General features: G+C 42.0%; 1 protein-coding gene across 6 annotated transcripts; it reads right to left on the reverse strand.

The window, feature by feature from the left end:
- Positions 1-1,308: 1,308 nt before the first annotated feature.
- LOC130370798 (heat shock 70 kDa protein 1-like) lies at positions 1,309-3,957 on the reverse strand. Of its 6 annotated transcripts, none has more exons than XM_056576355.1 (3): positions 2,421-3,957; positions 2,138-2,267; positions 1,309-1,460 (listed from the first exon to the last, which is right to left on the reverse strand). In XM_056576355.1, the coding sequence occupies exons 1-3, from the start codon at positions 3,955-3,957 to the stop codon at positions 1,358-1,360; spliced, it is 1,770 nt and encodes a 589-aa protein (XP_056432330.1). In that variant the 3' UTR covers positions 1,309-1,357. The 6 variants fall into 6 exon arrangements, with proteins under 6 accessions (XP_056432330.1, XP_056432322.1, XP_056432317.1 ...); XM_056576347.1 differs by having other exon boundaries at positions 2,138-2,181; positions 2,245-3,957; XM_056576342.1 differs by having other exon boundaries at positions 1,309-1,472; positions 2,150-3,957.
- Between the last annotated feature and the right edge of the window lie 9,178 nt (positions 3,958-13,135).

Genomic DNA, 13,135 nt, shown 5'->3' on the forward strand with positions numbered 1-13,135 from the left:
CCCAAGACAAAACGTAAAAAATAACAAAATTTCACTTAAATAAATTCTTAAACGGCTTTGCGGTACAGGTGAGTCTTAAGAGGGACTTAAAAGATGTCACTGAATCAGCTAACCTTATTGGCTCAGGCAATGCATTCCAAAGCTTTGGCCCTAATACAGAAAAAGACCTGTCCCCTTTAGTAGCAAGCCGGCACTCAGGAATAGTTAATAAACCTTTGCCTGCAGACCTTAATGTGTGAGGAGATAGGGCACTTGCATTTCTGAGATGTAACTAGGAGAAAGGCCAAGGGGAGCTTTAAAATTTAGCAATATCATTTTAAAATCAATTCTCCAGCAAATTGGGAGCCAATGAAGGGATGCAAGAATTGGAGTAATGTGTTCACACCTTTTAGTTTTGGTTAGGAGCCTGGCAGCAGAATTCTGTACTATTTGAAGCCTATGTATGGACTTTTGGGTGAGGCAAGTGAAAAGAATGTTGTAATAGTCCAGATGTGAGGAGATGAAGGAATGTATGATGGTTTCTGTTGATGATAAAAGGGGTTTCATTTTGGAATTATTCCTTAATTGAGAAATACAAGATTGAACTAGCTTTTTGATGGGTTTTTTAAAATGTACATTGTTATCAAACCAGGTACCAAGATTCTTGGCAACAGGTTTGACTCTATACTGTAAGGGACCTAAAAATGGTAAAATGGCATCCAATTTTTAACATCATTAAGGCAGTCATTAAGAGAAGAAAGCCTACTAGGATCTGAGGATCTAAGAGGAAGGTCAATTTGTGTATCATCTGCATAGAAATGAAAAGAGACACCATGTTTCTGAAATATGTGACCAAGGGGAAGCATGTAAGCAAAATAAAATAGGTCCAAAAACAGACCCCTGTGGTACACCATATTTAACGGAAGAATAAGAAGACATATAGTTCAGAAAAACAGAACTTTGTATTTGACAAATAAGATGTAAACCATTGCAATGCAGTACCAGATAACCCCACCCATTGCTTGAGCCGTATTTACATCACATGTGAACATGTGGCCGAGTGCTTAATCATTATGCAGCATTTGAAAGAAATAACCTTTTCTTTTGTTAAAGTTTTATCCTTTTTATTGAAGATTGAGATAGACAGAAAGGTATGGTAAATAGCCATGCAGAAAAGACCAACAAATGAATCGAACCCCGGTCACTGTGGTAAGGAGTCTCCTAGGATGCTGTGGGGCAGAACACTGTGGCGGACATCACCCAGGAGGGGTCATAATGGTACACGCTTTACGTGGTGAACCACGGGGGGCCCCACGAGGTAACCTTTTAATCCATAACAGTCATATTGATCATATTCCATTCAGTCCAACAGTCTGCTTTAGTCCACCTCCTCGATGGTGGGCCCCTGGGAGCCAGCTCTGGCCTGCTCTCCACAGCTGCCTGCTGGCACTCCCCCCTGGTACAGCCTGGAGATGATGGGGCTACACAAAGTACTCGAGTTGTAAAAAATAATCAGGGGGGATGGTGGATTGGATTTAACATTTAGGGACAGATCATTTGTGCTGATGACAGCGCATATGGTGGGAGTGTACCCTTTTGATTATGGTTTAAGCACAAAGATAATTATATTACTCTAAAACAACATGCATGCTATTATATTATGCTTGTATATATTATATGTTACGTGTCAGACACTCTTGTCATTGAACTGGACCAAGGCACCTCAGAATTGGAGTTGGTCCCCAGGCTGGCATGGCTACCACTGCTTCTACATAGCTACATAGTTACAGAGTTAGTTAAATACAGAGGACACATTTTCCCACTGGGTGCAAGTGCAATTTCATACTCATGCTAACTTTAAATCTATTGGAAATCCATTTATTAAATGTTGAAACCAAACCTCACAAAATATTGTAAATGAACATGAATCCTCTCAAGTCGACCCCAAGTGCAAGAACCAAGGGATTAAACAAATGTACCATTTACAAAGTCTGAAAATATTACATATAAAACCAATACATAGCACCACCTGACATTTCTTAAACTTGAGGTGGCCAAACAAAAGAAAAAAAAGGGGAAGCAATTCATTACTGAATTAATTAATTAATTAATTGATTACATTTTCATTATAGTTTTCATAATCAAAACCATTTTACACTGGAAACACAGCTTCTCCAACTCCATTAGCTGGTGTTGGTACTCCTCTTTCTCCGCTCGCTGGTTGTTCTCCATCCAGAGGATGGCCTGCTCACACTTCTCCTCCACCTTCTTCCTGTCCTCCTCACTCACTCTGTCCTTCAGGTTGTCCTCCCGCAGGCTGCTCTTCATGTTGAAGGCGTAGGACTCCAGGGCGTTCTTGGCCGCTATATTCTTCCTCTGTTGCTCGTCTTCTACCTTGTATTGGTCTGCTTCCTTCACCATCCTCTCGATGTCTTCCTTACTCAGGCGGCCCTTATCATTGGTAATGGTGATCTTGTTCTGTTTGCCCGTGCTCTTGTCCACAGCAGCCACGTTCAGAATGCCATCTGCGTCGATGTCGAAGGTGACCTCGATCTGAGGTACCATTCTCGGAGCGGGCGAGATTCCCGACAGCTCGAACTTGCCCAGCAGGTTGTTGTCCTTGGTAATGACTCTCTCTCCTTCAAAGACCTGGATCAGGACCCCCGGCTGGTTGTCGATGTTGGTGGTGAAGTTCTGAGTCTGTTTGGTGGGGATGGTGGTGTTCCGTTTGATCAGGGGTGTCATGACTCCTCCGATCGTCTCGATGCCCAGGGAAAGGGGCGCCACGTCCACGAGCACCAGGTCCTTGACTTTCGCCGACATGTTGCCGCTGAGGATGGCGGCCTGCACGGCGGCGCCGTGAGCCACAGCCTCGTCTGGGTTGATGCTCTTGTGGAGCTCCCTGCCGTTGAATAAATTCTGCAGTAGTTTCTGTATCTTGGGGATTCGCGTGGAGCCTCCCACCAGAACGATGTCGTGGACCTGGCTCTTGTCCATCTCGGCGTCCATCAGGGCTTTCTCCACGGGTTCCAGGGTTCCCCTGAAGAGGTCTGAACACAAATCCTCGAAGCGTGCCCTGGTGATGGAGGTGTAGAAGTCGGTGCCCTCGTGCAGAGAATCGATGGCGATGCTGGTCTGGGAGCAGGACGACAGGGTTCTCTTGGCTTGCTCACAAAACGGGCGCAGCCTCCCCAAAGCCTTCTTGTTCTGGCTGATGTCCTTCTTGGACTTCCGCTTGAACTCCTCCACAAAGTGTTTGACCAAGCGGTTGTCAAAGTCCTCTCCACCCAGATGAGTGTCTCCGGCCGTGGACTTCACCTCAAAGATGCCGTCTTTGATGGTCAGGATGGAGACGTCGAAGGTGCCCCCACCCAGGTCAAAGATCAGGACGTTGCGCTCCCTGCTCTTGTCTTTGTCGAGACCGTAGGCAATGGCGGCCGCCGTGGGCTCGCTGATGATCCTCAGGACGTTGAGGCCGGCAATCAATCCTGCGTCCTTGGTGGCCTGACGCTGGGAGTCGTTGAAGTAAGCTGGAACCGTGATGACGACGTTCGACACCTTCTGGCCCAGGTAGGCTTCGGCGATCTCCTTCATCTTCACCAGGACCATGGAAGACACCTCCTCAGGGTAGAAGGACTTCTTCTCCCCCTTGTACTCCACCTGGATTTTGGGCATCCCCGCGTCGCTCGTCACCGTGAATGGCCAGAGCTCCATGTCCGCCTGCACCACCGCATCGTCAAACCTTCGACCAATCAGGCGCTTGGCATCGAACACGGTGTTGGTGGGGTTCATGGCCACCTGGTTCTTGGCTGCGTCTCCGATGAGTCTCTCCGTGTCATTGAACGCCACGTAGCTCGGGGTGGTCCGGTTGCCCTGGTCGTTAGGGATGATCTCAACTTTGCCGTGCTGGAACACCCCCACGCAGGAGAAGGTGGTGCCCAGGTCAATACCGACCGCTACACCATTAGCAACAGACATCTTGCTGAGGATAGCTGTCAGGGAGTTAACAGTTAAAAGACAAGCGTTCGAAATTATAATTGTTTTAAAAAAAACAACAACTTTAAATTAAAAAGGGTTAGGGTTAGGGTTAGGGAGATAGGGAGAACTATAGGGAGAACCAATTTTATATATTTTTATAGATAAAATATAAATCATATGAAACTATATTTCGACATATGCAGGGTTGCCAACTTTGGGACTTTGGCTGTAGTGAGACTTTGCAAAATATCAGTGGACGCACATTTTTGATAACCGTAACCCTTTTTTTTTTTACAAAACAGTCCTCGCTTAGTGTAAACAAATTGAAGGACGCTTATATATAAGCCATTGGCTGTTGTTGACGTAGGACATTCAAAATGTGTTCAGATATTTTTCAATCATGCATTTAATCATCCATTGACATGGGAACATAGCTGAATACTGAGTCAGACACCTGCTGCTATAGATATGTGTTTAACCAAGACCTCAGAATTTATTCCCAGTCTGACCCAGAAAGAATTGAACAGAAGGTAACAGTGTGTCATGTCCTTTAATTCGTTTAGTAATGTAGCTATTGGTTGATAACACATTGTAATTTTGTTTTGAGGAGGGCTGTCAAACCATGAGAAAACCATTAGGGTCTATATTGCGAGAATAGGTTACTTGGACCCCGATCATTGCCAAACATGACTTTATTTAGCCTAATGACAGATATTGAAAAAGAAACAACATGGAATTAATGTTAAATCAGAATTAAAATATTATATCCTAATTAAAATATTTGAAATTGTAACATAGCCTATGGATCATGTAGCCCTTATAATGCCGATATTGACTTGTTCTTGCCGTGCTCAGTTCGAAAGGCACTTGTAATATAAATAAGATATAGGCTAAGAAACACCAAACTAACAAGTTCTAGTTGAATTCCAATCAGGTCCACAGTCCACACAGAGAGGTAGAGAGACAGTAGACATGGAAGGAGGGAGGGAGAGACTGGACGAGTTTTTCGAAAAGGGTATATTTTCGCCATCTTTCTCTCTTGTTCAGATGTTGGGAATTACATAAAAATGCACATTCGATGTTCTTGCTCCTTTTGATATCCTGGCCGTAATTGTAGGTTAAGTATTGAGCAGTACGCTCTAATAAGTAAATTAAACTAAATAGTGGAGTAACCGAATAATTGCGTTAAATAAACAATGGTAATAAAACAACGTAACGTTGTTTAAAAATGACAGCACTAGTTTGAGGCCATTATTTGCGCCCTCAGACCTTAACCAACGCTTTTCTTCCAAAACGCGCGTCTTTCACTCAAAAATGTTCATGCGCAACTAAAAGACGCAAGGGAGCGGCGAATCAACGGAGAAAGGTGTGCAGAAGACGTTGTAGGTCAGTCTGCACTGCAGTCGTGGCAGTCGGTCAAGATAGATAGATCGATCGATCGAACGGTCCTGAAGTGAAAATCGGTCGTCCGACTTGGGCATAGTGGCGAAATACAAATCGAACCATCCTTCAAGATCGATCGATAGATAGATAAATAGATGGATAAATCTAAAGAGCATGTTTCCTGTATTTTATTTGTTCCAGTGAGTGATCAACGGACGAAAAAATAAAAAAAGATGGGCTATTTGGCGTTATATTTCTTGCGTGAGATTGATGCTGAAAGCGTGAGAGCGGGATGCGTGAGAGTTGGCAACCCTGCATATGTTAACTTATATAATACAACTTTTGCTGAAACAAATGGCATAGCAAAAAGAATACCTCTTATTTTCCAAAGGTATAATAATCGGTAAATGTAATGTAAATCTGATAGTAAATGTTGAAATAATTATTTACTTACAGTTAGTAAGCGATGAACAGTAATCGTTAAGCACACTCAATGCGAGTCTCACGCTCCTCTCTCAGTAAGCTCTTCTTTCTACTTCAACAGTCACCGCTGCCGGTGATTTTATGCCGCCTTCAAAGAAGCTCGGAGGTCGGAAGCTCTTACGTGTCTTTACGTAACCCTTCCCTTCTTCCGAAATAAGAGTGTTCATGAAACGCCCCTCAGAAGTTTTTTAGGCTATGATATAAAACCGGAAAAAAATGATAGTTTGCGCGACTAGAACTACAAGTACGGATGCCTGCAGGGCCCTCTTAGCGCTTCTTGGTTTTTAGAACTGCTTGCGATGGTTGATCAAAATGAATGTACATTCCTAAATGACAGTCTGCAGGTATAAGGACAATATTTGATGGATACATTTTGAACAAGTAAATCCTTGCAAGCGCACACACACACACACACACACACACACACACACACACACACACACACACACACACACACACACACACACACACACACACACACACACACACACAGGTCTTTAAAACGGGGGATTACCGGTAATAGTCAAAAATCCAGGCGACAAACCTGTCTAGATGGTGAAGTAATTTAGTACAAAACGTTGGCAGGAGAGATACCGCATAGATGCCTTTCATAGACATACAAGTATCACTGTAGCATTCCATATAGGAAGTTCTTTATGCACACAGCAGTAATGCGTTAAGGGATTCCCAAAGTGGAGTACGCGAGCCTCCACCAGGGGGTCCGCGAGATGAACAATTTAATGGCGGTCTGGTGTAATATTACACAATTACAGTGCTGTGGGATTAAGTGGGATTTTTCCATACAATAAAAAAACATGAACAGTAAACATGTCCTTTGTAATCCCTTTTATTTTAAATAAAAAAACTATAATTTATTAGTTTTTGATAGAAACGTAGAAGAAGACAGCTGTTGTCTTCTTCTACTCACTGTTGTCTCCTTCTAAGCTCTATGCTTCTAAGCACTGCAGGCTAGGCTATGTGCGAGCCAACTCGTTTTATTCATTCCTTATGTATTACATATAAATATGCTTGGCTGAAATCAAGAAAACTGTCAAGTGGGACATTTTATGATAAAGTTGTTGGTCACGAAGGAGGAGAGGGACCAAGAGAGAGTGAGGATCTGCAGGGAAGAGAGACGGAGAAAGAAATAGAGAAAGAAAATGAGCGGAAGTCAGACGATGCGCAGGAGGAAACTGAAGAGTAGGGAAGGAGATAGCAAAAAATAGGTGATGAGGGTGAACACCAGACGGGGAAAAATTGAGGAAATATGATGACAATTATCTGGGTCTGGGTTGGATCGGCGATCCAGATTATTTGATCTGTTTCGGAGCCTATACTCTTTAATGTTGTGGATTGTTTGTAACTTCATTGCAATTTAATTCAATATAGGCCTACTGTCGTTCTAATTTCCATAACAGTTGTGTTATGATGATGATGATGCTAGCTCCACGGTCATTTAATAGGCCTATTGCTGTAATTTTTCTTTTACGCGGCTGAAAATAACTGTGCTTTCTTAAAAGTTGAAGCTTGTGCGTAGCTTTGTTGCATTATATTGAAACTTTGTTTATGTTGTTATTGTCATGCGTGTTCTGGTTATTTGCGCATGATTAAACATGAGTCTTTATATGGAGATAAAACAAAGCTTTGATGCGCTTTATTTTGCTTCTTTTTGAAGTCGGGATTGGGGGTGCACCAACCCGCAGGAAAAAAAGTTTGGGAACCGCTTAAGTAGGCCTACTCTTACATGTCAGAACGTCAACAATAACCTCTTCTGGTTACACATACGATTTCATTATACATTTATACATATTAAACACACAATATCTTCAGTTTTACATGTTCCTTGGAATAAGAGATAATACAAGAAAATAGGAGACTTTGGTTGAATATCAATTTTCTCCTGTTTATACCTCTAGTATAAAATATACATATTTAGATTAATTTAAATAATAGAGACAGACTACATTAAAATGAATACGTTCCCAAAAATAGTATGCATATCATTTGATATTTTACAGCGTTTTACAGTTGTAACCAGAATGTAAAACTCTGGTGTTCAACTTAAAGTTAACATGCAGTCTAAGATTAGTTAATCTTCCCTTTGTATAGAGACATACTGGTTTTAAAAAGCTTCATAGGCCTGCATAGAGCAATAGTGAATAATCTGCTAATTTAATAATACAACATCGAATCCCATGGAAATCAATGGCTTAATAGGGCAGACATCACTTTGTATGCAACAGATATTTCAATTCTTTCGCAACAGACAATACTACAAAAGTTTGTAGGATTGTTGAGACAGGAAGTTCCACATGAGCGAAAATTAAAAAAACAATAAGACGTTGAGAGAAAACTCAACATACTTACACACTTGCATATAAGATACAAGTAGGCCTCGTTCACACTGCAAGCAATAGTGGCCCAAATCTGAACACCGGCGTCAAGAACATTGGGCAAAGGTTAATCAAAACCCACGTGATATCATAATTAAGCTTTTCCAACATGACACTGGGGATCAGAGTGAGCGCTACCTCGGGAGTCATCCTGCTGATGGTGGGAACGTCGTAGCCAGAGTTGATGAAGTTCCCCGTGTACTGCTCCAACTGGAACTCCCTCAGCCACAGGTAGATCGCCTGCGCATCCTGGGGGAGAGAGAGACAGACACACACAGGGGCGGCCCCAGCACATTTGGCGCTCTAGGCGAGCTTCACTCCTGGCGCCCCCCCCCCCTCCGCAAAAAATAAATAAATAAATAAATAAAATAAAAAAAATTAATAAATAAATAAAAATAGTTCGTTAATTCCCCACGAAAACTGAATTGCAACCTTGAAAAACTGTTTTGCCCTGTAACTGCATTTCTTTCACATAAACACAACAACGATCGCAACGATTAACAAACATTAATTCAAGAATAAAATCCACGGAGGAAATGGCAAGCCTGTGCCCTGCTGAACTACGCTCCGACCACGCCCCCCTGTGAGACGGTTTATGGACACATGCCCCGTTTTGGGAAAGTTCACTTGACTAGTTCAGTTCATAGTTCACACATTTTAAAATGAACGAGTTCAGTTCATAGTTCATTATTCAAAAGTTTGAACTAAGTTCACAGCTCTCAATATGTTGCGAGCTATAATGTTCTACATCTCTATATGTCTGCAATACCGCTCTCGGCATGGCATCTAAGCAATTTCGGCGCTCTCACACTTACCAGCCGTGTTTGTCTTCCTTAAAGGGTGTACTATGCAACGAGTAATATATTTGAAGTGCTGTTGCACTGGCTATGGTCGTTATACAGTGCGCCCCTATTTTAATCATGTCTTTTTTTATATAATGTAGAATAAATGGACATATCATTTTTGATATACCCGCCTCTGTAAAATCTTGAAATAACTATATGACAGGGAGTAGGACAACTTTGATTGAGGTACATATTTTCTTCTTAACTCAACTAAAGTGCCCGAAGCAATTCACGCATTCATCAACCTTTCCTATTTGGAATTCATTATAGGCAAAGAACAGGATTTAAAGATTTACCTTTCTCCTTTGCACGTTTCTCTTCTTCTTCCTTTCTCTTCTTCTTAAATTGCGCCCCGGATGGCTTTTGCCTCTTCATTTTCTTGATTTCGTTCTTGATTCTCGATTCTTGAAAACACTCTAACCAAAAGCCTTATAGTACTAGCATGTTCTGACGAAACCAAGGAGGTAGGTTCCCCTTCCGTTTTTGATTTTTGGCTAATTTTAGCCTAATGTTAGATTTATTTATTTTAATGTCAAAATATTGGTTAGAGATATAGAAGGGGCGCAAAAATATGTAGGGAAAAAAAAAAAAAATATATATATATATAATTTTTTTTTTTTTTTTTTTCGGGCGCATTATTTTGCGCTCCCCCTCTAGATGGCGCTCTAGGCGGCCGCCTAACCCGCCTGTAGGGAAGGCCGCCCCTGGACACACATGTTGAGAGTAAGACAGGCAGAAGGACATGCAGCTCGACAGATGACAGATGGAAAGGCAGGCAGGCAGACGGACAGACAGACAAGACAGACGCACAGAGAGGCATACAGACAGACATGCAGATGGCGAGGCTGACACAAACAGACAGATTGAGAGGCAGCCAGAAAGGCAGATCATATATAAACATTAAATTAATACACAATATTATTCTGTACACCTTATTACTTTTAGGCGTACTCAGTAGGGAGGTAACCAATCCAATACTATGGCAGTGGTCCCACCTTGCCCTTCAGCAGCTGCTGTTGGTGGACAAAATGCTGGGTGAAGCCCTTCTCTGGTGCCCTCTGGTGGTCCACAGGCTGCCTGCGTGGCGTTCCTGCTGCACTACAGAACAATCCGTTTTCTTCATTTTTTAGTCACACGCGCATTAGCGAACTGGAGCAGAAGTACTCTGTGGTAGCCGTGAACTGCTTGGAGTCAAGGCATCCTCAAGTGTGAAACAGGTAACAAATAACCATGTCATTAAAATATACAGATGAAGGATATGCAGGGGATATAGATGTGCTATATGGGAGTTTACAGATCAAATATAGGCCTAAGTGTTAGAATTGAGGGTTATGTCTTCATAATAGCAACATTTATAAAGAAATTAACATCATGTTGTCAGTTCCAATCGTTACAACATTTAAACAATAATGTAATCTGTAAAAAAAATATGTTGAAGTCGAACACACACACAAACAATCATCATCCTCCTCTTGGTGACGTATGCGGTAGCTCGCTCTGAAGAACGTTCTCCAAGGTTGGAGTGGCTTCTGGTTGCATTCGTGAAGCTTCCAGAACAAGACGCTTTTTCGCAAGCAGTCCCATTCATTTAATCCCTGACTATTATATATTTTGACGCATATTTATAATATGTATATAAATGATTAATTCAAAAACCTTATTCCAACACAATTGCTCAAGTTCGAGGCAACTAATGAAAGCATTTTTCTCTACATTACCATTCAACAAAATAATGTACGGTTTCTAATTAGCCCACATAGATTCCAATTTATATTTTAATTAGAAGTATGATGGGCCAAAAGTCAGAAATGGAGTGGTAACAAACTGCTTATGTGTAAAATGAATGTACACATAGGCTACCTCATTCATAGTCGGCAGGTATGAGGACAATATTTATGGATAAATTGTGAAAAAATTACAGCAAAACCCTGCCCCCACACACACACACACACACACACACACACACACACACACACACACACACACACACACACACACACACACACACACACACACACACACACACACACACACACACACACACACACACACACACACAGGTCTTTATAACAGCGAGGGTTTTCCTGAGCGGTAGGGAGGTGGAACACAACACTGGTGTAGAGTATCCCCGGTAATAGTCAAGCATCCAGGCGACAAACCGGTCTAGATGGAGAAGTCATTTAGTACAAAACGTTGGCAGGAGAGACACCGCATTCGCCTTTCATAAACATACAAGTATCACTGTAGCATGCCATATAGGAAGTACTTTATGCACACACAGCAGTAATACGTTAAGCACTACTTCTTACAAGTAAGAACGTCAACATTAACCTCTTCTGGTTACACATAGGATTTCATTTTACATTTATACATATTAAACACACAATATCTTCAGTTTTACATGTTCTTGGGAATAAGAGATAATACAAGAAAATAGGAGACTTTGGTTGAATATAAATGTTCTCCTGTTTATACCTCTAGTATAAAATATACATATTTAGATTAATTTAAATAATAGAGTCAGACTACATTAAAATGAATACGTTCCCAAAAATAGTATGCATATTATTTGATATTTTACAGCATTTTACAGCTGTAACCAGAATATAAAACTCTGGTGTTCAACTTAAAGTTAACATGCAGTCTAAGCTTAGTTAATATTCCCTTTGTATAAACAACATACTTTTACAGGTTTTACAAAGCGTCATAGGCCTACATAGAGTAATATCAAATGATTTGCTCTTTTAATAATGCAACATCGAATCCCATGGAATTCAATGGCTTAATAGGGCAGACATCACATTGTTTGCAACGGATATTTCATTTCTTTCGCAACAGACAATAGGCTACTATAAAAGTTTAAGATGTGCAGAGTATCAAAATATGGCACACATCCTCCCGTGACATACAGTCGTCAAGATCGGCAGAGGGATGCTCTGGCACAGTGAGCCGGTTTGATAACGGTCCTACAACCAGATGGTCTTTTACACGTATCTTTTACATGTGTGGTTACCGATAGTCTAAACGCAGGCCAACATGTTGCATCTACTGTACGTAGGCGTGGCCGAAATAAATTGCCGTCTAGGCATCCAGATCGGCATCTTCGTGGTTGACGAGAAACGAGCAGCAACAAAGGCACTCCGACGCATCGACGACCAGAGATATTGTGTCCTCTAGTGTTGACAGAGTGTTACTGCCAGAGATATTGTGCTATTCTGTCTTCTAGTGTTGACAGAATGAAAATGTCAGGTATATTATTCTATTCAGTTCTCCAGTGTTGACAGAGTCCAACTGTCAGGGAAATAGTGTTTAGTACAACTCTGTGACAAATACAAATTTAACTTAAACGGGTGTGCGCCCTCTAGTGTTCATTCGGCAGAACTGCCAGCGAGGGTGTCGTGGTAGGAGAGGGCCAGCGGAGCACGCGGGGCCACAGGAAGACATCATGAGATCATCTGGATATCTAGTACTCGCCCTGATGACATCGTAGGATCTTGATGACATCGTTTGTTCTAGTCGCCGGGTCTAGATGACATAATGAGTTGTGGCCCCTGAGGGGTTCCCGAGGGTTCCTGACTCAGTCCAACATGGCGTCGAGTTGGTCGGCGAGGTCATCGAACATGTTGCCGATGTCGTCCAGGATAGTCCCGGCAGACTTCACCGTGTTGGCGCCGCTGGTGGAGACAACACCCACACCCACACACACACACACACACACACACACACACACACACACACATCAATACAAATAACATCAAACGACTCTGCAGAATGTCTATCTGGCTTAACTCAGTAAGTGACTAAACTAATCGGCTAAACCATTCCTTTTCACTTAGGAAGAGTTTTCCTCTGCTAGTTTCCTCTACTGATATATTAGGTTCTCCTATGCCGTTTGAATACTGGAAATGTCCTCATCCTATTTAACTTCAATAATTGTTGGTCATCTTTATCCATGCGACATGGCATCATCATGATGGTTCTACATGTGCTATACAAACACAATGGACTTTGATTTGAACATCCGATTCAAAATCAAAGCGAGATATCTGGAGGTGTGAGTTCTCGTCCTACCCG

The sequence above is a fragment of the Gadus chalcogrammus genome, chromosome 2, assembly GCF_026213295.1.
Source record: "Gadus chalcogrammus isolate NIFS_2021 chromosome 2, NIFS_Gcha_1.0, whole genome shotgun sequence".
Taxonomy (NCBI): domain Eukaryota; kingdom Metazoa; phylum Chordata; class Actinopteri; order Gadiformes; family Gadidae; genus Gadus; species Gadus chalcogrammus.

Bases quoted from the DNA above. Each gene is read 5' to 3' on its own strand.
- LOC130370798 (XM_056576340.1), bottom strand. From the start codon at position 3,957: ATGTCTGTTGCTAATGGTGTAGCGGTCGGTATTGACCTGGGCACCACC. The intron at 1,473-2,146 runs GTGTTTCCAGTG...TTACAACTCGAG, and splicing joins CTAATGGAGTTGGAGAAGCT to TACTTTGTGTAGCCCCATCA.